Source organism: Theropithecus gelada, chromosome 2 (assembly GCF_003255815.1).
Source record: "Theropithecus gelada isolate Dixy chromosome 2, Tgel_1.0, whole genome shotgun sequence".
Classification (NCBI taxonomy): Eukaryota; Metazoa; Chordata; class Mammalia; order Primates; family Cercopithecidae; genus Theropithecus; species Theropithecus gelada.
This window is the reverse complement of record NC_037669.1, coordinates 114,881,122-114,908,310: the sequence shown is the minus strand read 5'-3', so window position 1 is coordinate 114,908,310 and position 27,189 is coordinate 114,881,122. Positions and strand designations below refer to the sequence as shown.

General features: G+C 34.3%; 1 protein-coding gene and 1 long non-coding RNA gene across 2 annotated transcripts in view; one reads left to right on the top strand and one right to left on the bottom strand.

Annotated features, from left to right (window-relative positions):
- Window positions 1–26,325, top strand: part of NAALADL2 (N-acetylated alpha-linked acidic dipeptidase like 2) — a 971,471-nt gene extending 945,146 nt beyond the window's left edge. Inside the window, exon 14 of the mRNA XM_025377768.1 lies at window positions 25,860–26,325. Within this exon, the coding sequence (XP_025233553.1) occupies window positions 25,860–26,058 (199 nt within the window). The 3' untranslated portion in view covers window positions 26,059–26,325. The remainder of the gene's footprint in view (window positions 1–25,859) is intronic.
- LOC112619669 lies at window positions 2,336–5,367 on the bottom strand. Its single transcript, XR_003118270.1, has 3 exons — window positions 5,301–5,367; window positions 3,985–4,195; window positions 2,336–2,420 (listed from the first exon to the last, which is right to left on the bottom strand). It is a non-coding gene; the product is annotated as an uncharacterized LOC112619669 (long non-coding RNA).
- Window positions 26,326–27,189: the final 864 nt, after the last annotated feature.

Genomic DNA, 27,189 nt, shown 5'->3' with positions numbered 1-27,189 from the left:
CACTTTTGATTAGGTTTAGACAGGTTCCATTTATCTTAACTCATTAGTGTTATGTTAGTAGATTTTCTATGTAGATTAAACTTTCTCTGAGTAAATAAAAAGTTTAGTGATTCTGATTTTACTTACTTCATAAAATTGTAATATCTATTATGTAAAAGGCATAACCTAAATGTATTAGTTTCCTGTGGCTTTCATAACAAATTGCCATAAATTAGGTGACTTAAAACAACAGAAATTTATTCCCTTCCAGTTCTGGAGGCCAGAAGTCTGAAATCAAGAGGTCAGCAGGGCCACATTTTCTCTGGCTCTAAGGGAGAATCCATTTCCTGTGACTGTGGCATTCCCTTGTTTGTAACCGTATCACTCCAATCTCTGCCTCAGTCTTCACATGGCCTTCTCTTCTTTGTGTATCTATTTAATCTCTCCCCATCTCTCTTTTACAAAGAGACTTGTGATGGGATTTAGGGCTCATTCACATAATACAGGATAATCTCCTTATATCGAAATCCGTAATCACATCTGTATTTGTCTGTTCTCATACTGCTAATAAAGACACACCCGAGACTGGGTAATTTATAAGGAAAGAGGTTTAATTACTCACAGGTCCGAATGGCTGCGGAGGCCTCAGGAAACTTACACATAGCAACAGCAAGAAGGGCTGAGCAAAAGAGGGAAAAGACCCTTATAGAACCATCAGATCTCCTGAGAACTCACTCACATCATGAGAACAGCAAGAGTGAACTGCCCCCATGATTCAGTTACCCTCTACTGGGTCCCTCCCAAGACATGTGGGGATTATGGGAACTATAATTCAAGATGAGATTTGGGTGGGGACACAGCCAAACCATATCAACATCTGCAAAGACACTTTTAGCAAATAAGGTAACATTTATAGGTCCTAGAGATTTAAATCTGGACATATCTCTGCAGTCACCATTCAGCTCACTGCACCAGATAATACAAGGAATATGAGTGTAGATTAGACAGTGGCTTTCTTCTGAATAGATGTGCCAGTTTATTAAGCTTTATTTTGTTGCTGTTGTTGCAATCCCATCCTTGTATACTATCTTGTGTTAACCTCGGACTAGGACTCTACAAACTGCATTTTCACTTTGCCAGTTGACTCCCTGATAAACTCTAGTAAGAAGCAGTAAAAGAAAGCTGGAAGCCAGAGGAAGGAAGAAAAGATGCTTCTTTCTATTTACAATTTGTTCCTGTTTTAGCTTTCTTTTCCTGTCATTGTCACCCTAACAATGCTTCTTCACCTAAGTAGAGACAGTTCATTCTAGTAGTAGAAGATAATACTGATTTTCACTTTTTCCAACATTAGTTAAATCAGACTCACGATACTCATCAGAGACACCAGCGCAAGCGGACTAAAGTCCTTCCTTGTAAGTCTGGGGTCCAGTTACACAGGGTTCCATCTCTGATCTCAGAGACATCAGTTATAGCTAAGCAGTGGCCCCTATTCAGAGGCCTGAGTTTCAACTTCACAGGACACTTCCTTTGAGCTTCTAAGCTTTAATATTTCCAAATATTTCCATTCTCCAACCCTAGGAATAGTAGATCCTTCCTGCTGTTGTAACCTAACCTCTGTGACATTTTAGTGTTTCTTCTGCAACACTTTAGTGTTTCCTGTGCCTTAGAATCTAAAATTCATACAAAATATCTTCAACAATAACTGCCAAAAAGGTGACGAAACAGTTACAGAGAAATCGAGGAGTAAAAGGATTTGTGTTATTGTTTTCTTCAGCTGGGGTAGGATTTAGGCAGGCATCATGATAACAGGTAGATGGTACTTAAGCAGGATCTTATAATTAGTAGACTCCAGTCTTCAAGAGATGCTAATGAGAAAGTGGAAGGGTATTTCTCAAGAAAATCTTACTGAAAGGTATCACAGTTGTTATGTTTCTCAAAATCCACTTAAATAACATTTAACTTTCTCTTGTTGATTGAAGGTCAAGTTACATATTCTTTTATAATACAATAAAGTCCTCAAAGAGAGTCATTTGCCTCTATGACAAAATAACTGCAGATAGTCTGCTACTGAAAACTAGAAAAGTGAATTAACAGTTTAGTGTTTTGTTATTTTTCTTTTCATTTCTGTATTGTTACTGGTTACTTCTAATTGATGTCATTGTGTCTAGCTGCTAGAACCTGCTGGTGATTGCTTCAGTTATTCAGTATTATTCCAACTCTCTTAAGGGGCAGTCTGTTGGATTTTGTGAGTTATTTGCCCTTCCAAGGGCAAATAATTTTAATTTGATTGCAGTTATTTTAATTTGATTGCAGTGTTCAGGAAGCATGACCTCAGAATAAGTAGGAATGTTACTGTCCATAAATAAAGTCATCTTGATTGTAGCTCTTTCTGGTATAGGAGAGTATAATTTTAACTTTTCATGTAATTCAGGAGTATTCATCTTAAAGTGATAATCAGAAAAATGTTTGCTGAGAGATCTTTGAGACCTAAATGTTTTTGGCTTAACAGGACAATATCTAAAGTTCTCTAAAATGAGCACACGTTATAAGATCATAGAAAAAAAAAATGACAGTAAACACTAGCTATTTGCTACTGATGGAAAAGCAATGAATTAACATAAGTGAATTCTGCCAGTAAGGTTGACTGAATTTGAGACCATAAAGCCAACTATATATCCACTCTTCCCCCATATAACCTATGTGGTTTATTGTGTCCACATAGTCTCTTTTCAGAGATTGTAAATTATACTATGTATGAACTCTTGATGACTGAAACACAATTGGAGCTTGAAGGTCAAGGCAGCAAACTGCATCCTAAATTCCTATTTATTGATGATGTGTGGTACAGTTAGTAGTACACTTTGTGCTGCTACAATTAAAGATCTGTCAGTGTTTCTAATATACACTATTATTTTAGGATTCGATAACATGACCACTAATCTTTACTCTGAATTACATGGTGAAAGGCCTCAGCGGTGGGAGCGCATCTTCAAGTTCTTTTAACAAGATTGTAAGATATTTATTTGCTTTCCTTGATATGAAAATTCTAAACAGTAAGATTTATGGTAAGCTAGATATAGACAGGACCTCTATACAGGCAGCATGCAGCAAAAAATGTTTAACTTATAAGAATGTTAAGAAATAAACTGCTGGCCGGGTGCGGTAGCTCAAGCCTGTAATCCCAGCACTTTGGGAGGCCGAGACTGGCGGATCACGAGGTCAGGAGATCGAGACCATCCTGGCTAACACAGTGAAAACCCGTCTCTACTAAAAAAATACAAAACACTAGCTGGGCGAGGTGGCAGGCGCCTGTAGTCCCAGCTACTCGGGAGGCTGAGGAAGGAGAATGGCGTAAACCCAGGAGGTGGAGCTTGCAGTGAGCTGAGATCCGGCCACTGCACTCNAAAAAAAAAAAAAAAAAAGAAATAAACTGCTGTTTCAGATTTCCATTTCATTACCTATATTCATTTTAAAAGAAAAGGTTAGGACAAAATTTTTTTAAATCCTTATTTTTAAAAAATGCCTGCCTTATTCCTACAACTCCCTTATCAGATATCTATAAAGAGTATACAGAGCCTAACAACATAGTAAAGTAGATATAAGTAGTTATAAGCCTGACTCATTGTTTTGTTTTCAGGAAAAAAATAATTCTGAATAATTTTTTTTAAGGAACTCAATTAGCTGTTTAGTTAAAAAATAGCCTGTAGTTGTGTAATCTGGACCTATTGATCTATGCTGTTCAATGTGGTAGCCACTAGCAATGTGTGGCTACTGATAATGTGAAATATAGTTAGTGAAAATTAACATAAGTATAAAATATGCACTTGATTTTAAGACATGCTACCACAAAATAAAAATGAAGTGAAAATGTAGCATTAATAATTTTTATATTGATTCATGTTGAAATTATAATATTCTGTAAATAAAATAAAACTATGTCATTTATTTCTTTTTTATGTAGTTTAATTTACTACTAGAAAATGTAAAATTACACATGCAACTTACATTATAGTTCCACTATACAGTGTTGCTATAGATGTTCCCAAATATCCAACATTTTTTCTTATACCCAATTGACTTGAATTGACTCGAAGTAGGATGTTGGGCTTATGATATGTCTAAGATATGATCAGAAAGTAGTAAGGCCTTTTTTTTTTTTTTTTTTTAAGAAATTCTCCATTACCCCAACTGTGGTTGGTGATGTTGTTATAGGTGTCTGTGATAGTGAATGGCAAATGTAGAAGCGGGAAGATATAAAAAGGAAAAGTAAATATGGGAGTCCACAGGAGTGAGTGTCTGAGACATTAAGTAAAACAAAACAAAACAAAATTCAAATTTAAAATGATTGTTGAATGTAAATTCGTTCATCTGTCATACTTAATATAGAAAATGAATATTTTCTTTATCTTTGAATAATATTATTTTCAGATGAAATTACTTGTAATAACAGTTGTTACTCAAAATTCATCTTATAGCTACTAAACTTCTGCAACTATAATCTGATTTCTCTAAAGCCCCATTAAAACAAACAAACAAGCAAACAAAAACTCTGCTATTTACTTCATTCATAAATCCTTTAATTCAACAAACATTTATGTGCCTATCCTATTCTAGGCATTACGCTTGAAACTAGATGATCCAAAGGTAAAGTACTTTCTCTTTAAATTCTCATTAGATGTTTCCTTAGCATTCTTTTGCTAATTTGCAATGTCTGTTCGCCTGAATTCATCTAAGTCTGTAATCATGGATGAAATTGCTTTGGGCACCCCATCAGAAAGAATCACTGAAATCTAACCCCAATGTGTTATCACACACTACACAGATACCACAAGAATCAACAGAGAAGCAATAATGTGTTAACATCACAGGAGTCCCAGTGGGCTAGAAAAGTTGTAGCTGTGGTTAGCCAGGACACTACTACACTTGTAGTATTAGTGGACAATAGCAAGTAAATTATATTAATAGAATTGAGTCATAAAGCATTTTAACTGAGCCAGCACAGGAACTTTCCGTCTTTTTCATCCCTTTATGTCTTACCGTGTGTATCTTTTTCTCCCTCACTTCTGTCTAAGAGTAAAAGCGATTTTTTCCAAAGCTAACTTGGCCACCCCTCTTTCCTCCTTCTCCTACCTTATGGCCTTGCTCTACCAATTGTCAGAGCTCTTCTCACCTTCATTTCTACACATTATCAATCGTGCTGGTTGCTGCAGTGATTTCTGCCCTCTGATTTGAAAACATACTTCCAAGGCCTGTCTTAAAACAAATCAAACATTCTCCCCTCAACTCTTTCATATTACTGTACTCTCCTCCATTTGACATACCTCCCCAGTAGCCTGTTCGCTGCTGTCTTTCATCCCGTGTTGCTCATTCATTCTTTAAGCCTGTAACATTGGCTCTCCTTCCCCCATCCAACATTCTAATTCTCTTATTGTCCTTATATTACCAACAACTGCCATTCAGAAAACACAATCTTTTTCTTCCCCCATAGTCCTTAGTTGTTTGGACCTCTCTGAGCAATTCTTTTATGGAAACCATCGATTACCATTTTTAGTAAAGTGAATACAACTTAAAATCTGTCTTCAACTGCTTAATTTTATTTTAGTAGATTTCCTCTTTTATTTACCTGTTGCATTCCCTTTACATTAAAAAGCAGTTATCCCAAAGTCTGCATCTCGAAGACTGGACTTTGATCCCAATTTTGCTTAATAAAAATTATTCAAGAAATTTTATAGTAAGTTTGTCAATGATTAAGTCTCAATTCATGATTTTTTTCCCCTCTATCAAAAGAGGCAGGCATTTAACAGAGATACAGTGGATAAGGGAATAGAGTCAGAGTTTATGAAGCACATATCTGAAGGTTATATTCTTTATTTTTGTATTTTTGCTTTTGGAACAATGTCTTTATTATGCTCAGAAAATACCTGCTGGTTCAACCCTAAATTGCTACATTAAAAGAGACACAGATTTAAATGTTTAGGGTGGATGGGTGAGAGCTTAATATCTGTAATAAACTGACTCCGTTGTTATAAAACACTCTCAGGCAGCTATCTCATACTATCTAACTTGACTTTGAAAGGGAACCAGTGTCATGGAGTAAGGAGAAAAATTTATTTGCTGTCTTCTTATTGATGAAACTGTGAATTTTTGTCAGTTTGGGGTTTGCTACACTCTGGCAAGTTGGAAAAGGTCTATTTTATTGTTTCTTTCAGAAGCTTTTTTTCTGTCATCCATGAGTTTCAAATTTAGCTCCTGTTGGAATATTGTTTTAAAATAAATCCAAAAGCAGTTAAAATATTGAAATTAAAACCCTTTCAATAATGTACTTTTCTAAATCTTGACTCTACTTGTCAAGGGCTATGTGATGTTAAGCTAATCTCTCTGCATCCAGTTTCTTTCTCTATAAAATGGAAATAATAATAGTGCCTATGACATTAAGTTGTTTTGAGGATTATATGCATTAAAATATGCAAAATGCTTGGAATATGGGTAAGAATATACTAAATATTCAAGTATTAGTTATTACTTTTATCACTATTAATTTATGCAATCAAATTTATTTACTATCTACTGTTTAGAAACCTGGAGAAATACACAATGAACAAGAAACTCGTGTTCTTCAGGAGCTTTGCCAAGAAGAGACAAATATCTGTCAGAGTTACAAGAGTGTGTGACTAGTGGTATGATAAAACCATCAGCCTCTGTGGTTGCACTTAGAATAAATCAACAAACTCTGCCTAGGGTTGTTGGCAAAACACGAGTAGCTGGATTCTGAACTGTGTTAAATCAGTGCTGTAGTTTATCCAGACCACAAAAGTCTTTCCTTTCATCAGTATCTCTGAGAGTCAGTAGCTGGATCTCCTCCGATACTCCAAGTCAGAAAATGTAGAACTTTTCCAATAATTTACCATGATCCTTTAAAAATTACAAAGAATTTGCTTCTCTCAACCTAATGATGAACTTCAAGATACATTTTCTCTAATAGTTTAAAATACATTTAGCATAATGTTTTCATATGCAGTCTGTGTGTCTGTGTGTATACCACTACTATTGGCTGTCTGATTATTCTGACCTGCATACATCTTTTAAAATAATCTTTCTTCTTTGTGACTAACATATGTCTGGCTAGAAAACCAACACCTTCCTATCTTAAGCAATATAAAATTTAAAGTTATTTGGTGGGGCTGAATTACTAGGGATGTGGAGGAAGGGATTCATTCCCTGTGAAGCACAGTCCAGAGTGCCAGATAGATTTTTCCTGGTTTGGCCATAAGGATATATAGAGAAAAAAAGTAGCACTAGGGAAGTAGAGTAGTTACAGGAAAAAAAGAATGGGTGGCATTTTCAATTAGTTAATGGCATGGTCAAATATAAAAGGGTAGCTAGTTTATTTGTATACACTCTTAGAAGGCATGATATGTACTTGGCCTAGAAGTGACCTATAGAAGTGGTCTCTCTCTTGTTACTGGAAAGTTCCTTTTGGACGAATTCTTTCCTGGGCAGGAGATGTCATCTGATAGTCTCACAGCTCTGTGTTACTAAGGCCAAAGTCAGTTGAGAATTACGGGGCTGTGGGCTTATGCGCCCAAGGAAGCCAAACGCAAACATCTCAAATAATAGCATAAGTAACACATATAAAGCTTTTTATTGTATATGTCAGGCACTGTGCTAAGCACTTTACATATTTCAGTTCATGTAATTATTATAAAAACTCTAGGTTGTAAGGACTAATATTTTCCGTTTTACAAGTGAGGAAGAGGAGTTTCAGAGTTAAATAACTTTAATGTGCTCCAGATCATGGAGAGAGAGAATGGTGGTGATGGGGCAGGAAGCTTGTCTTGTAGGGGTAAGGGAGGCAAAATTTATTCTCTACCCTCCTAGGGCATCTTGCTGAGTCTAAGAATTAAACTTACCTAAGGCAGATTAACAGGAGAAAAGCATACAAATTTTATTTAGTAATTTTTACACGTACATGAGAGCCATCCCACACACACACCAAAATGAAGACTCAAAGAAATGAAGTTGAATGCTTATATACTAGGCTGAACAAAGAATAGTAAATTGTGGAAAAGCGGCAAGACAGAGGAGTATGGGCTAGGGCAGTTAACTGTGGAAAAATAACTAGGAAGATAAGATTGGCTGGTTAGTTCAACAGGATTTATTTGTGTAGATTTTTGTCAGTCTCCACTTCCCTAGTGATAAGCATGTCTTTCACATAGGAATTTAATCTGCTTTCAGGAAGCAAAAGGAAGTTCAGATTGCGCTTCTTGCATCTGCTGTTTTTCAAATGTTTTTTATTCTAAATAACAAATAGGCCAAAACAGCATGTTTGGGGGGCAGTGCGTTTTGATCTCTTACATGGGAAACAGCATGAACTGTACACTTAGATGAACATAATTTTGATACTGACCACTTAGTATTTTCTTCTTATTTTTCCCTCTCTCTGTTATTGTTATTACTCTTTAGATGTAATTCACTTTTTTTCAAAATGTTTACTTCTTTAAAGTGTTCTTCCTACCTCAACAGGGCAAAAATAATAATGTATTTTTTATAGCATTAAGCATATAAAGGCATGATATGTACTTGGCCTAGAAGTGACTTTATGAACTTTGTTCAGTTACTAGAAAGTAACTTCTTTCTAAGCCCTATTAGGTATTCAGGTGAACCTCATACTATGCATTCAAGTAAGATAATTAGTGGTATGAGTAGTATTTCTGTAAATAAATTTTTATTTTTACAAAGCAAATATGATGCAAATTAAGATTTGGGAATATAATGGGAATATAATGAAAACTAAGGTTTCTTGAAATGAAAAGAAGAATATGGTAATTTGAGAATATCAAGACAGGCTGCTGTGGAAATTTTCAACAACCTGTAAGTAATACAAGGTTTTCTATCTTCACTTTCATGCCTATAAACTATATTATCAGCCCTTTGGTCTCTTAGAACAGAAATACGTTTGTTTAGTGTGGAATGTCTTTTATTCTTATTGATTTTTATTACTATAACATGTAATATTTCATAGTATAATTAGCAGCTTACTGTTCAGTTATATGATTGGGGGAGACAAAACACTTAGAATTTTTCCTCATAGTCTAGTGTAGGACTGATTAAACACAACATACTACACACACACATGCACACACACACACAAACAGTATGTGTATACATATCACATATACAAATTTACATATACATGTATTTTTACATAAAATATATACATATAAAATATACACACACATCTCAAAAATGTACATAAAAATAGCAAATACTAAAGTAACAAGAATGGAAAAGAAATGGTTCCAAAAAACTGTCAGACAAGATTTTTCTCTGAGCGGACACTTTATGTGTGAATAAAACCACAGGACGGCAAAGCTGGTATGGTTTATCCTCAAAGCCTTTATTTATTCAGAGCTGTTCAATAGTAGCAATAACGATTGTTGTCACTGTACCTCATCTCCATTTGGAAAGTGAAAAGCAATTTTCAAATTCCATTAAAAAAGATAAAGCAAAGTTTACCTTGCTACATGGAGTTGAATAGAGACATTCAATGAAGCCATTTTTTTAAAACTGTAACATGTCAAAATTTTAAGAATAGGCATCATTGGAAATGCTTTGTGATAAATATATCAATATCACAATTATTTGCCGTACTTTAAGGATTAAAATATCATTGTTTTTGTACCTTCCTTGCTATGTGTTCCTTGCCTTTGGGCTCAACTCTTTAATAACCTTATTTTCCAAAAGTACATGAGAGATTAGTGGTGAAGCTAATTACCTATTGCAAGTATCCAGCATACATTTTTCTGAAGAGTATTTTTTTTTTACTTTGAAATGTGTAATTTCAATTTGTAGTCAACCCTTATTTTTAAGAGATTAAATATCTGGGAACTCAGTTAAAAATGAAACCGTAAATAAAGTTGAATATGCACTTGTTGGAAATTTATATCCTCCTACTTTCAAGTTATTTCTCAAATTGACAAATGTTTTTAAAAACTATTCTTATTGTTTTTAATGGGATTTTGATGAGTGTGTCTAACATAATACACAAAGGCAAACCTATGTTATAAAACCATGTGCTGAATAACGATGTTTCAGTCACATATACTACAGCGGTCTCATAAGATTATAATGGAGCTGAATATCTCCTATTGCCTGGTAACATAAAGAACAATGCACGACTCATGTGTTTGTAGTGATGATGGTGTAAATAAACTTACTGCTGCCAGTCATATAAACATATAGCACATACGATTAAGTACAGTACATACTTGGTGATAATAACAAACGACTTCAACCCTAGATTATGTATTTACTATATGACACTTTGAATTGTTATTTTAGAGGGTGCTCCTACTTATAAAAAAATGTTAACTGTAAAGAGGCCTCAGGAAGGTCCTTCAGGAGGTATTCCAGAAGGCATTGTTATCATAGGAGATGACAGCTCCCAGTGTGTCTCTGAAGACCTTCCAGTGGAACAAGATGCGGAGGTGGAAGACAGAGATATTGATGATTTTGATCCTGTGTAGGTCTGGGCTAATGTGTTTGTATCTTCATTGTCAGCAAAAAAGTTTAAAAGGTAACAAAAATTAACATAGAGCTTTTAGAACAAAGATATTTAAAAAGAAAATATTTTTTAGCAGTAAAGTGTGTGTTTTAAGCTGTGTTACTACCAGAGTCCAAAAGTTTTAAAAATTACAAAGTTCATAAAGTAAGATAGTTACAATAAGCTAAGGCTAATTTATTATTGAAGAAAGAAAACTATTTTAAAAATAAATTTAGTATGGCCTAAGTGTACAGTGTTTATAAAGTCTACAGTAGTAATGTCCTATGGCTTCACATTCCTTTACCACTCATTGACTCAAACAGAGAAACTTCCAGTCCTTCAAGCTGCATTCATGGTAAGTGCCTTATACAGGTGTACAGTTTTTTTACTTTTTTTTTTGAGACAAGGTCTCACTTTGTCACCTAGGCAGGCGTGCAAGTGGTATGATCTGGGCTAACTGCATCCTTGACTTCCCAAGTTCAAGTGATCCTCCAAACTCAACCCCCAAGTAGCTGAGACTACAGGTGTGTGCTACTATGCTCAGCTAATTTTTGTATATTTTGTAAAGATGTGGTTTGTCATGTTGTCTAGACTGGTCTGGAACTCCTGAGCTCAAGCGATCCACCCACTTCAGCCTCCAAAGTGCTAGGGTTATAGGCATGAAGCCCCAGGTCATTTTTTAGTCTTTTATAGTGTACTTCTAGTGTGCCTTTTCTATGTTTAGATGTGTTTATGTATGCAAATATTTATCATTGTGTTATAATTGCCTACAGTATTCTGTATACTACAGGTTTGTACTGTACCGGTTTGTAGCCAATGAGCAATAAGCTATACCATGTAGCATAGATGTGCAGTAGCCTATACCATCTATGTTTGTGTAAGTACATGCTATCACATGTTTGCACAATAATGCAATAATATAATGATGCATTTATCAGAGCATATCCCTGTAGTTAAGTAATATATGACTGTAGTTTAATTTTAAGCTATAGCCATTAGTACTCATAGTCATGGCTAGATGGTCATATAAGTAAGTATATTTCTTAGAAAACAATATAGAAATCTTACTCAAATAATTATATGAAGGCAAATAATTATCAAACATAATCATTTATGAAAAATAAAACTATATAAACTTACATAACAGGCTGTGATGTCCACTAAAATTTTTATTAGCATATCATGGTATTTTTACAAGGTAGATTTTACATGGTATTTTTACAAATTATCTCCAACATCTCTAAATTATCTCTTTCTGAGGTAGGGAAGATAAAATATTCAAAATGATTCAAAATTTAATTTATATTTCAAGGTCTTCATGAACAAGAAAAATAGGTGGAATTCCTTAACTTCAGAGTTTCTTTTGTTTTATTATAAGCATATTAGCCAAATATGCAGAAGACCATAACTCTGAAACTGTTCAATCACTCCCATTTAAATTAACTCAAAACTCAACAATCCCTTTGGAACTAAGATTGTTTTTGTAATTCTTTCATATCCCACATAGCAGTTGGTGCCTAATAAATACTTGATGAATGAGCTCTCAAGGTAATTATTTTTCCTTAATTTCTGTCAACTTCTACTGTAAAATTTTTTCTAAATTTTCTTAGATATGATGAGAGTTTCTATGACTTTATTTGTATTAAAATGTAGACTCTTTTGGATATGTCTTCTCTGTGTTAAAAGTATTAAAATTCTGTCATCTAACCATCACATATGACTTAATCATCTTAATGTATTTTATACAATTGAGGAATCATCTCACAGACTACCTGACATTTACATAATTTCAACTGAGAACATATTCTACTACTTTAGGCCTTGGCTTTTGTATGGCTCAGAATTCACTGAGTAATGTTTTCAGGATATTGGATTAGCACGCCTGCCAGAACATTCATTAAGCATGGAACAAAATGTCAAGGTGACTTGTATCAAGACGTCTAGTACAAAGAACCCATTATTTTTATTCTTCTCTATTTAGGGTCATGGTTCCAAAGGGTACAGTTAAGAACTGCATGCATTATTTTCTGCGTATATTAAATATTAGGTTTCAAGAAAAAAAGGTGGATATAGATTAATAGAACTGAGCCCACAAAATAAAGTCAATTACTTTAAAAACTAGTATGTATTTCAGATAGTGACACACGTCTGACAAAAAGAGCCAAACATCCATGAAACTCAGCATTATTAATAAAAAATACAATTGCATTTTGTTTTCCTTAAGTGTAATTTAAGAAATTAATAATGGATTGAGCAGTTGTTTAAACACACAGTGACCACAGAGTCTAGAGCATCTAGTAAATAGGAAATGTAACAATTATTTAGTTGTCTCAGATTTCATAAACAGGAAAAGCAGGGGATTTAGAATACAAAATTTCAAAAGACTTACTAGGATTGGCTAACTTAATTACCAACACTAAATAATTATGACTTTTTCTCTTCATTTTGATAACTTGGTTTATACATGCATTGATTACTTCAACAATCCTATGCATTACTATCAAGAAAATAGGCTAGATAATCTTCAGTGAAGCAGGGTCTGTGAACAGGAGTCTGAGTAATGACAGACGTCTTTCTTTGGGGCCACAAACAGCCCCAGATCCATTGTTCATCTAGTACTTCAAGTCACTACCACCAGTTCATGAGAGTTGGAACTCAAGATGATACCTATGTGCCTTCTCAGTTTTTAGGAGTATAGTTTTGACTAAATACCGCCTGAAGAATAAACATCCTTTTATGTGACACAAGCAGAACCAGTAGATGTTTAGATGCTTGAAAAAGCATTTTATTTTAACTGAAACACACATTATGAATCGTTTGGTATAAGACAAAGAACTTTTCTTTGAGCATTGTTCTGGGAGTTGGAATTCTAGATTTACTTTCTCTTGTTTAAACAACACATATGATGCATCGTCTAACATTCCTAGTTTCAGTTTCTTCACCTCGGAGCAAGAAATAGGTACTTGCAATGCAGATTTTGTTCTACCTTGTCAATATACTCCTTTCCTCTCCTTATTAATAATCTTTTCAGTTATGTCTCCACGTATAATTGAATAAAATTTTCAAATTTCATCAATTAATCTGTGTAAGTCTGTCCAAAACATTCAGGTTCATTTTCAAAAAGATAACTCTTTCCTTCACACTTTAACTATCACTATTTACATAATATTAATTAAATCGTGTAATTTTGTGTATAATTACACATGTCACCAGAAGAAACTAGTTTGGGGGAAAAAAAAAAGACGTCTTTGTATATGTAAAACTCACTGGGGGAATTGTTGAGTTTATGTGGGTGTCATGCATTAGGTTTATGTTAGGGAGCTGGGAAAAAAATACAGACTCAAATAAAGCATCTCAGATCCATTGCATCTGAATCTCTTAAGCACCTTTAAAAGTTTTGCAGGTTATTCTTATGCACATTAAATTTGGTAATGATTCCTAGAACATTATAGAATACTTACTAATATTTATTATGAGGAGAAAAATGTGCTATATAGCAGGGCAGCAAACTAGAGAATAATTCTAAAAGAATCCTATGGAAATACACTTTTCTATTAGCAGTGTAGAGGATATTGCTCTTCTAAAATTTATTTTTGAGTGCCTGGTATCAAACTCTGTTTTCTATATGGGGGGAGTCCCCTGTGAGCTTAGCTGGAAGCAGGGCATATGTCTCTCCACAGAAGGTGAATCAGAGTTCAGATATTTGTATTTGAGCTAGGGTAAAGGCACGTGCCCTAAGCTTAGCCAACTGGATGACCCCTCCCAGGACTTTACATCTGAAAGAAGAGAAACCAAGACATTGGCACAGTTCAACATTATTCGCTCTTGTGGACAGCCTCTGTCAGTGGCAGAGCAGAAGTAGAGGCAGCAAGTTGTCATGACAGAGGAGTGTTCCCAATGCAAAGGTGGCAGTGGGGGTGTCTCAAACATTGATGTCCTAAACTGACTATTTCTATAATGGGATCTTGGCAGTATTCTTATACTTAGTTTCCCTTGGTTACTGCCTGGTTCTCAATGTATTCTATCATTTCTGTAAACTATTACATATAGTAAATAGTATATAAAATATATATCTAGTATATTTTTTCAACAAATTAATTTTATTCTTAAATTGTACATGTTAATGTCTGTCGGATATAACCACATGCACTCCTATTTTGTGCTGGGTACCTAAGGACAGCACAAAGGATCCTCTTCAACCCTCTAACACTCACAGTTGACAGTGTGGATGAATTTACTTTTAGAATTCCCAAAGCAAAAACAAAAACAAAAACAAAAACAAACAACTGATATTTCTACTATTTACTCACAACTTGGAAATTCTTTTCACAATTCACTTTAACATAATCACTAAAAATGCCTATCTAGTACTTGCATTAAAAGAAAAAATGAATGGTACTTTGAAATAAGATTATTTTACTTTTTAAAAAGTTGTATAATACGTTGTTTTGTGTCCATTTGTTTACAGATTAAAACCACAACATTTTCATTTCCTTGTGCTAGCAAAAGTTGTTAAAAATAGTGACACACCAATAAACTGTGAGGAAATTTACTCAGCTACGAAAAAGTACCAAAGTAATCCTTTAAAACATTAATTTTTGACACATTTTCAAAGTGAGTATTTGTTGTTATCTTCTGTAACAATTCTCAAAAATATGAAATGTGATGTTTCTAGTTTTTGTAATTTACATTAAATCATTCTTTCATTAAATACCTCAACATTCATAGCTTCAATAGGTCAATTGCTGCATTTTTTACTTACTTTTCATTCTAGCTAAAATTAAGCAAACATTACAATGTTCTGTTGATTTTGAAGTATTCAAATCATCTTGAATACTTGCTATTCAAGAGAAACCATGTATTTTTGACCCCAAGGCAATCATTTTCAAATGTCAATTAAATGAATTATCTAAACTCTTTAGGTCAAAGAAAATTATATCTATAATTATAAAAGAAAATACGTGTTTTTCATAACTATAGTAAGTAATCAATAAGTTTAGTATATCTGGATACATTTGATTGAAAAGAACACAAAGTCTTACTTGCATTGGCTTAACTCACATAATTGAAAATCAAGAGGAAATGCAGATGTTAGGCTGGATTGATGCAGTATTGCAATCACATCATCAAGGAGTAAGTTTCTTTCAGTCTCTCAGCTCTACCTTCCGTAGTATAAGCTCATCTTAAGACTGGTTTCCTCCTGGTGGGGTAAAAGAAGTTGTGGCATTTATAGATTTCATATCCATAACCCATACTTTTCAAAAAGAAAAAGTGGATTAGCTTTTGCTGGTTCTTTCAGAAATCCAAGGAACTACTGCTTTTAGAATTCTGCAGGAAACTTCCTCTCAAATGTACTTGCCAACATTTGGTCACATACCTATTTCTGAAATAATCTGTTTGGTTAAAGAATTGTCTTATGCTTAATTAGGACTGTGTTACCTGAATCAACATTATGACAATGGAGATCAGATAACCCAAGTTAAATTCATACCCTGAGAAACTACCTCTGGAGCTTTTCTCCTAAACCATAAAGCACACAGCGAGTGCTGCATAGAATATTTGTAGACTTTGTACTACATGACAATGGACAGTGTATGACATAGAGAGGCAAGATAAAATTTATAACAAGACAGCATTTTTTTTTTTTTTTTTTTTTTTTTGAGACGGAGTCTCTCTCTGTCACCCAGGCTGGAGAGCAGTGGCATGGCATGATCTTGGCTCACTGCAAGCTCCGCCACCCATGTTCACACCATTCTCCTGCCTCAGCCTCCCGAGTAGCTGGGACTACAGGCGCCCACCACCACGCCTGGCTAATTTATTTATTTATTTATTTATTTATTTTTTATTTTTTGTATATTTAGCAGAGACAGGATTACACCGTGTTAGCCAGAATGGTCTCAATCTCCTAACCTCATGATCTGCCCGCTTCAGCCACCCAAAGTGCTGGGATTACAGGCGTGAGCCACCACACCTGGCCCAAAGCAGCATTTTCTAACAGTTGAATATAAATAGAGAATAAAGTGAAGAATTTTATAAAACACAAAATTAAATAACCTCATACCATATAGTATTTATTAAAAGCATTATATAAACAATAAGTTCAAAATAATATTTTGATTTATTCATCACATGTTTGGCTTCCAACCTAGACTGTAAACTTCTAGTTTCTATCCCTAAGCAACTAACGCAGTGACTTACTCATATTAGATATTTAATGAAGGCTGTTCAGTAGAATAAGCAGAAAAAAATCAATGCTGGCTGAATTACTCACTTTGTTCAAATAGATGCAGCTTAAATGACAAACTTTTGGCTTTAGACTGAACTTCCAAAACGAATAGTCCACATCCTTCTCATTATTAGAATCAGAAAATAAATGAAAAAAAATAAAGCTGAATTACCTATTTTGTTTGGTTTTGTGACCTGAGCATTACTGTTTGCCGGAGGTAATGGAGGTAACTAAAGAACAATGGAAAAAGGACAATGCAAATATTTAGGGTGGAGACCAAAGGAAATGCATCTTTATATTAATTGTCAAAAGTCTGTAGGCTATTCAAATAAAATTGTCTTTGGAGGGTGACAGGTTCTACCTACTGAGTGGAAGCTGAAATACTAGGAGATAATGAGTTCCAAATGAGAAAGAAAAGTTATTAAATATTGAGTTTGAGTTCATACATACAGTTAGAGATAAGATGAAAGAAAATAGCTGCAATGAAATATAAATAAAAATAAGAAACCAATTAAATGAGTGTGAAAAAAAAAAGTAGTCAACCATATCACTGTCTTCTCCAAATTCTGAAAGGCACTAAGGATTGTGTTAACTTTATCTGATTTTAGTCTTCTTTTTGAATTAGTAGAAGATTTTTTAATGCAAAAATTTAAGTTTTCTTTATTGTTAAACTATCAAGCATCGTACAGTGGAATGGGAGTCTTACTTGAATATCCTAGAAGATAACTTCCTACTCAGGAAATTTCTTGAAAAACAATGTAGTTAGATGGACTGAGAACTCTTGACAGTAACTGCAAAAGAACACAGTTGTTTACTCCCTCTACAGTCCTTTGTTCTATTTTATATTTAATTATAAATGAAAACAGACACTTTTATCTATTTCTTGGGTTACACCTCTTCAAGATAATTCGTATTTTAAAAAATTATGCTGTGATGGCTTTCATAGTCAACTCAGGCTGCCTAAGACAAAATGCTATGACTGGGTGGCTTAAACAAGAGACATTTATTTCTCACAGTTCTCAGGACTGGGAAGTTCAAGATCAGGGTGCCAGCCTGGCCAGGTTCTGGAGGGCGTACTCTGGCTGGCTTGTAAGTGGTTACCTTCTTGCTGCGTCTCTGGTACCTCTTCCTCTTCATATAAAGGCACTAATCCCATCTTGGGGGCTGTATCCTCATGACCATATCTAAACTTAATTACACTGAAGGCTCCACTTCCTAATATCATCCCACTTGTGGGGGCTAAGGCTTCAACGTGTGCATTTGGAGCAGGAACACATTCAGTCTATAACAATGGTTGACCTTGGTTTTTGGTTTATGTGAAAATTCCAACTGTCACTCTGTGAACAGATTTTTAAACTTTTAATAAATCAGTACAGATATCCTAATTTTGTAATGCATACCTCATGAGGACTGTTTGGCATGATTTACTAATGATATTTCCTGAGTTTAGCTAGTCATTTAAGAACTGTCAAATCCATATTTTACTCTGTCAATGGGCACGGTGGCTCACGCCTGTAATCCCAGCACTTTGGGAGACTGAGGTGGGTGGATTGAGACCATCCTGGCTAACATGGTGAAACCCCATCTATACTGAAAATACAAAAAAATTAGCCAGGCGTGGTGGCACGTGCCTGTAGTCTCAGCTACTCGGGAGGCTGAGGCAGGAGAATGGCGTGAACCTGGGAGGCGGAGTTTGCAATGAGCCAAGATCGCACCACTGCACTCCAGCCTGGGCGACAGAGCGAGACTCAGTCTCAAAAGATAAAAAAATAAATAAATAAAATAAAGTAAAATAAAATAAAATAAAGAACAAATTATCATGGGAAGAAAAACGCTAGCAAATTTTATAAATTACCTATTGCCTCATTGAAAATCACCTCAAAATCTAATGGCTTAAAACAATAACTGTTTTTTTCCTGCTATTCTCCAATATGCCTTTTAAGCTTTACTTAGCTAGGTGGTTCTTCTGGTTGGGGCTGAGCTGGGTCTTGTTATCTGTATTTGTGTCTGCAACCAGTAACTCTTCTGTGAAGTTGTCTTGGGGCTAGCTAGTAAAGGCAAACCTCTACTGACCAGATCCTTGTGTTCTTTCCTCTTCCAGCAGGCTAACTAATCCCGTATTGTTCACATGGTAGCATGGTGGTTTGGCAGAGAGGGAGAGGGAGTGGGGGATAGGGAGGGAGAGGCAGGGTGGGTGGCCAGGGGAAGAGAGAGAGAGAGAGAGAGAGACAGAGAGAGAGAGAGTTGCAGCATTGTGGCTTGCCAAAACTGTGGGGAGGCAAGGGAGCGAGAAAGCACCATATAGGAGATTTTAAGACATGGGCCCTCTAAATATGCTATATTCTGTTGGTGAAGGCCCAAACCAAGTTCAAGAGGTAGAGAAGTAGTCTGTGCCTCTTGATGGAATGAGCTGCAAAGTCTTATTTTAAAGGAGTTTCCATACATAGATGAAAATAATTGCAATCATTTCCCTCAACAATATACCACACATGTCTTTGTGCCTCAGTGTCTGCAGAGTGAGTTTATGGCTTGACAATATCAACAAAGTCTTAATTCTCATTCTGCTTTTGCTAGTATAGAACTAATTCAAATTTAGCTCAAAGGATACATGTAGTATAAATAGTGTAGCCATGCATTTTGTGCATTCTAATGGATGTAGTCTCCAAGTAAAATAATCTCCTCTGATGTTGATATAAATACAGTAATCCACTGTTAACTATGGAGTACAGTTAGTATAATCCCTAAAAGAATTAGCAACAATTGTATGAAATTTAGCTGGCCTTTTCTCTCTGCATTCAGCATGTATACCCAGTCAGTTTTGAAAGACATGACTTATTATTTAGTGTGATTTCATTTAGGAGTTTCTCAATATGGGGTATAATGAATGTTAATTCAGGCTTACAATGGATGGCATCCTGTGCCCATTTATGAATATGAGAAAGAACATTTGAAAAAGAGTCATCATTTCCGTCATTAATTTACTAATTCAAACACATGGAAATGACTCATGAAGATTTTAGTTGCCTTTGTTTCAAAATTCATGGGTTTTTTTTGTTTTTGTTTTTTTTTTTTTTTTTTTTTTTCAGTTTTCTTTTGCTTTAGTTGAGAAGAAAAGATTTGTCAGTTGAGTAAAGATATTTCATCTCCTTCACTGATACTGCTGGGAGTTATTAATTAGGTTTCTGAGTTTGGCACTATTCTTTCCTGGTCACCATGATGTGTCATTGAAACAGGCTCATTAAAATGAGTGATGTGTGTTGTAATTTCATTAGTGTCATCAATAATATATTATGCTTTCCTTTTAGTAGTCTCTTTGTGTTGTGTGTGGGTCAGGATAACTGTAGGAATTACATTTATAAGATCCAAATTGTTACAGATGAGGAAAGATAGGCATGAGGGTGGAATTAATGTTATTTTACACATGATGACTACCAAAATGATTTCAATTAAATAATATTTTAATTAGGTCTGATGTCTCTACATGCCATTCTAAGATACATGTTCTGTGTATGCAAATAAGATGGTGATTTATTGAATTAGATCTACACTAACACAATCTATTATTCCTGCAGGGAAACTTTTGTAAACTGGACTGAAGCAGGTGTGTTGAAGAGCAGGAATTATTCAATAAGGAATATGAGTCCTTGTGGTTGTAAAGGACAGACTCTTAACATGGAAACTCTTAAACTATAGTCTCACCTTCTTTCCACTATATTTTTTCTGCCAGACATGTACCTTTTGACTGGCTATTGGTCAATTCCTAGTCTTTCCTAATCTGAAAAATATGGGTTTATAATGAAGGAGAGACACACTTAGGCACTCTGATATAGTGTTTGTTGTTCATATCTTTTAACTCTATTTGACCAATTCAATTTTGGTGACATTACATGGGAATTCAAAGAGGTTTTGAATTAGAAGCTTCCATACGAGTATTGATCTAATTGAAATATTCACAAACAAGAAGCATTTGCATATTAAAAATGGTATAATAGTGGTTTTGCTGTCAAGAGATGATTCTGGGAGTACTTAGGATTAATGGTTGAATATGTAAAAGTTCTCAGAGCCAAGAAATACATGAGAACACATGTGATAAAATGTAAAAACATGATTTTGTTTCAACTTTCCATTTAAATATTAAAAGTAATGTAATGCTATATTTTCATAAATGATTCAAAATGCAAAAATTTATTTTATGTAAGAAGGAAGCTAAGTGGTTTTCAGTACACAAAAGAGGAACTGCAAAAGATGAGCTACTTCTGAAAATCAATAGGAGAAATGATCTTTCTCATGAAACATTAAAGGAGATATTTTGGTTAGCCCCAATTTGTTTTTAAGGTAATACAATTTATCTGGGTGAAAAACGTATTTCTACTATTATAATAAAGATCATCTAACTTAAGTAACATCAGCAGTTACCCAAAATGAAGGTTTTTTTAAATGATGATGAAAAAAATCTCAGTCACTTGTATTCTACTAGAATCTCACTATCCTAGCTTTATGCTGATTTGTATCCAATTTGAGTAGAAATGGATATGAGTGTTTATCTTCCATAATAGCTTGCCACAAGCCTACTGCTTGAATCATGTAGCATATGGAAAATGTGTTTAGCTACTTGCAGAATTTCTCAAACAAAAAAAAGATTCATTTCTGCTCATATGGCTTGTTTACAGTCATTATAAAAGCATGTTACTATGTTGCTTACTAGTTAGGAGAAGCAAGTGTTGGCATAGTCCACGTTCCATTACATTGGCCTTTAGGAAATGTACGTATTGATTTTCAGTTATAAAATAGTAAATCATTATAATTTCTTGTGTTTTAGACCTGAACATTTTAGGATGTATTTTTATTCTTCCACATTATATCTCTTCTAGATATTTTATGGTAGTTATTGACACCTTTTACAAAAATATATTAGAGACTGTTCATGCTTATGTGAATTGCCATCACAGGATTAATCTGTAACTTATATGAGCATATTTTATTAATAACATCTTATCACTAAATTGAATATGGATATTTAACATTTAATAAGCACAGAATGTATATGTAGACATGTACTTCATGCCATTGGGTTTTGAAAATGTGGAAAAGCCAATACAACAGCCTAAGAATCTTTAAACATACTAGTTGCAATGTTGCAACTCATTTAAGGAATAGTTCTTGATAACAATGATTATAATATTTTTGTTTGTCAGCATACTAAACAATATGTCCTCAACGTATGGAAATAAAATGTTTGATACAATTTTAAAAATATAGATTGTACTCTCTCTTAAATTCTGGAAATATATTTGCCATTTAATGATTCATAAACATGAAACTCATAAAGTGAAGGAAGAGAATTCAAAACTATAAATATGAAAAAAGATTAATTTTTTGTAGTAGTTTATTCTTATTAGTAAAGTAGTATAGGTTGTCTACAAAGCAGTATTTTTTACATGGCTGAATAATTAAAATGTTTTTAATCCACTTTTATCTTTAAAATATCTTGATTACTAAATGACTGTTTCATTTATATATAACTACATATACATATATCTATTTATATTTATGTTTGTTTAAATAGTAGATTATAAATGTAAATATGTTTGATATGTATCCTGGCACCAGAAGCCAATTCTTTTTCCTAAATGACAAAAAAGCTTGTTAGCCTGAAAAAAACTAACTTTTGTTTAGGTTCTGTCATGTACAAAAATATTCTAGGCAGCTTCATCTCCATTTTGAACAATTCTACAGTTCAGTCAAAGTTTCTCTAAAATTATTTGGTTTCTCATTTTTATGAAATAAAACGAATATTTAGGGAAACTTTCAATAAGTATTTCACTAATTCTTGCTATTGCTATTTTGTTTAAGTCATTTTGAGATATCATCAAAACATTTTCAAAAGTTCTCTGTATGAAAATACATGTATACATGTGTATATGTACATACATAAATAATCTCTTACATGATTACATTCGCATGGTTGAATGGCTTCTTCTGAAAATCCCTTTAATGTTAAGAATACCTGGAGAATAGCAAAGGGAGAACGTCTGCTTTAAAGAATGTTCTGTGTCTGGAAGTAGAGACAAAATTTTCCGAGTATACATGGAGTCTAACATTTCCTGGTGCTGGATGATGAATCAATTTTGTAATTACTGAACATACAGTTTATTCCCAGATTGCACATTTCTCACCTGTAACAGAGGCCTGGAGCAGTTGTGTGTATGGGCATAGAGTGTGCATTTATTTCCCAGGCCAGGGGACCAGAATGTGGGTCAATCCAGCAGTGTTGGTGATGAGGCAAGTGGAGTTGTTCCCAGTGCCAGAGGCAGTTCTATCGCTCTTTTATGTGCTCCTTGGGCTCCAGAGCTTCTTCACTCCACAAGGCCTTGTACCAGAGCATTGCTCACAACCTTCTTGCTACTCCACCTGGGAAGTAATTTTCTCCCTCCCATAATCAGGGAATATATTTTTCTTAATACAAACTATAAACCTGAATTCAAGAATATTCAGAATTTTGAGAGTATCTTTCTTGCACTGCTCTATTTTCTTAATACAATGCCAAGTTTACTCATAAGCATGAAGATCAAGGATATTGGACTATTAGAGATAGTTCCCATTTAAATTTTTCTGTCTTCAACAAAATCATTGAAATACTCTCTCTATTCAAGAATCTTCTTTTCCCACCACCACTCATCATGTACTCATTTCAACAGAAATTGCTCTGAAAAGATACAAAATTGACCGTTCTTCAGTGAATTAGGGCTTAAAATGCAAAATAAGCTGAATTGATACAACTTATACCAACATTATTGAGGGTCTACTGAGTTCCCAGCACTGAACTAAGCCGGATAAAAATTTAATTAAATAAATCACCGTGGCTAAAGACCTCCTAGCTTCACAGCATTGAATTAGACTTGATACAGAAGTAACATGTTCTTCACTCTGAAGTGTAAAGCAATGAGATCATAACATATCCTTGAAAATATGGATCAGGATATCGCAACAGATAAGACACAGAGACGGATAAATGAATATCAGAAGCCAATTGGATATGTAAGGAAAGTGAATGACTTACAGTGTTCTGGCTTGGGGGATTAGGTAGATTTCACTCCCCAGTAACGCCTACAGAGTACATGGTGAAAAGTGCTGGCAAGGCTGAGACAGTGAAGCATTGCTGAGAGAGGAAATGGTGATCAAGAACTCAATCAAGTTAATGCTGGTGCTGGAGAAAATTACAAATTAATAAATTTTGTGCTGTGGCCCTGATTCCATCTTTTCAAACTCAGTCATCGCTGTGTAACTTAAGTCTTTGTCACTTTTTGTCTGGACTAAGTAGTCTTCTGTTCTCCAGGCTCTATATTACAGCTAACGTAATTATTCCAAAATGAAATATAATCACCTTTCTTTCTTGCTTACATCCTTTCACTGGTTTCTTATTGCTTATAGGAACAAGCTTAATCTTTTTACCTTGGTATACCAGGCCCTGTATGATATGGCTATGACTTGTTCTCCCATGTCTGCTCCTATCATTGCCCAGTCTGGCCCTATACTCTCATCTTACGAAAATGCTAACATGGATTTCACTAAGGATATCATGCTGTTCTATAGTTTCGTGTCTTTGCTTATGCCAATTCCTTCTGCATAGGATGCTATCCTGTCTTCATCTCTTTTAGCTTTTTTCCTTTCCTAAACTTCTGTAACTGGTAGCTCCCCTCATCTTTTAAGATACTGTTTAAATATTCTCTGTTTTAGACCTTTTCCTGACCTTTCCCAGTAGCAATCTATCATCTGTTATAACCAGACCTTACATCTCTACTAAAACAATTAGAAAAATGGATTTAAGTTATTTACATGTTTGCCTCTTTTATTAGACCATGGGATTTTAGCTAGTTTGGGTTGGAAATAAGACAATGATGCAATGATTCTTAGCTTTCTAACAAAATACATCTATTGGTATCTATCAATGAATAAAGGTGACTATCTTAGACTTTCCCAAATCAAATTTATCTTTCTCAGCAATTTGACTAAGTTACAGATCACTCTTTTATTACGCGTTCCACACTCGTGAGAAGATGGTATTCTAGATGTCAAACATATATAAAAGAAGAGAGAACAGTGTAATGAATTCTATTACCCAGTTTCCACAATTATTAACTAATGGTCAACTGTGTTGCCTCTACACTGTCTGTAGCTCCACTCTCTCATCTTCCCTCCAAATATTTGAAGCAAATTCCAGACATAATAACATTTCATTCGCAAATATTACAGTGTGTATTAATATTTCTAAATGATAAGGGCCCTTTTAGAAAACATTGATGATACCATTATCACATCTAAAATATTTGCAATTTCCAAATATCACCCAATAATTAGTGTTCAGTTTTGCACTACTTTTAGATTTTAAACTGTTTAAATACAAGTGTAGTAAGGTCTATGCTTTGTGAATGGTTGATTGTTTTCTTTTCTTTTTTTTTTTTAGGGACAATTTTGCTCTATTAGGGATATTTTGTCAATATTCAGAAACATGTTTGGTTTTTACACGAAAGGAGGAGTGCTACTGATATCTTGTGTGTGGAGGCCAGGGATACTGCAAAACATCCTACAATACACAAGGCGCCCACAATAGAGAATTATCTAGCGAGACTAGTAAGAGGGTGACATTGAGAAACCCTGGTCTATAGGTTCCCCCTGCATTATATATTGTATTGCAATTTATTTGTTGAATAAACTGGGTCATTTGTCTTATAAAGTTTTCCACATCTATATTTTGTTAATGATACATCGTAGTATAATTTAACATTTTTTTCTGTTTCTTGCATCATCAGATTCATATACAATTTTCTTTTGCTATGAAAACTGCTTTTTTTTCTGTGTCATAGATAGTGTTGTGTACTTCCATCAGGAGGCACATAATGTCTGATCATCTCTCTCTCTCTCATCAGTATGGGAAACTATTGGTGATCAATGTCTAAATTTGTTAATTCATTAGGAGTTGAAAAATAGTCATATTTTATAATTTATTCATTTATTGAAAACATCACTGACTCTTAGAAATATTCACTCCAACGTTTGATGGAAAAATAGCATTGCGCATGAAACATTTACGCATTTTGTATTTCTTTTCAGAAACATCCTGTACCACCTTGATGAAAAGACAAGCCGGTTTTCAATACTTGTGGAGGCTTGGGAACACTGCAAACCCCTTGCATCAAATGAGACCCTTCAGGAAGCCCTGTCAGAGGTGTTGAGCAGCATTAATTCGGCTCAGGTTTACTTCAAAGCAGGACTTGATGTGTTCAGGAGTGTCTTGAATGGGAAGAATTGAGAAAACTCTGAGCATTTTTTAAAGTTTGCTTACAATTCCACAAGCAAAAGCTCTAATTTAACCAGATTTTCTGACATTGAAGGCTTAATTTCCTCCATGGCTTTTTGACAAGTATAAAGCTATTATTACATTGTATTTTTTAAATGTAAATATAAAAAGAACATTTTGCACATTTAATATTTTTTGTATCTACATTTCTGACTATGTAAAGCAAGTTATTGAAATAGGACTTAAGAATTACCTATTAAAAAGAAATCTGATATTTTATATATGTGTGTGTATATATATATACACACACACACGTACACACACACTATTTTGAGGAGAAAGTTTCAAGAAGTTCCAGAGTATCTTTGTTCCTATGGGCAGAGCATATAGGAACACAGTTTATTCTCTCTGATAGAGCTATTAATGACCTAGTTTCTGTAAAAGAAATGAAGAGTTGGTATGGTTCCGATTAACTTCACTATTAAGTGTTCAATATGAAGAATTCAAGTATTGTGACTGAGTGATTGGTTGACCTAAACCACTTTGAATGTTTCTATTTTATGAAATGAAGTTTCTCTTCCTAACACAACTAGATGTAGTAATACACTGGTTATGAAATTGTATTTTTTTAAGTATTGATGAAAAAAGAGCCATAAGCATTCCAGGGAAAAATCTCAAGGTAGCTACACAGAGCAATTTAAATGCAAATTTTTTTCCTAACAACTTACAAGGTGACTAGCTTTGAAACCCCTAATTTGCCTCAGTTGATTTTCTAAGAATTTCAGGAGTGATGTATGTCTTAAGAGGGAGAAAAAATGTATCTTACTACTTTTTCTCTTGTTTCTTTTGGAAACACTGAAACAGGGACTACTCTAAAATGAAAGCATCTCACATTGGTTTTCTTTCTTGTATCTTTTCTGAAACTCCTTGCTGTAAGGCAGCTTTCACAGAGTACTATATATTTTCCACAGTAAAGTAGCAAAGTTTCTCTTTGAAACCCAAAATATCTTCTAAAGCATCAAATTTCTATTTCTGCCTCTGACAAAAAGAACTTACTATGAAAGAAATAGTTGTTTTTATCAATAAAAGCTCCTTAATACTATGAAGAAACTTTTGGTATTTTTTCTTCTTTATCCTTAATTG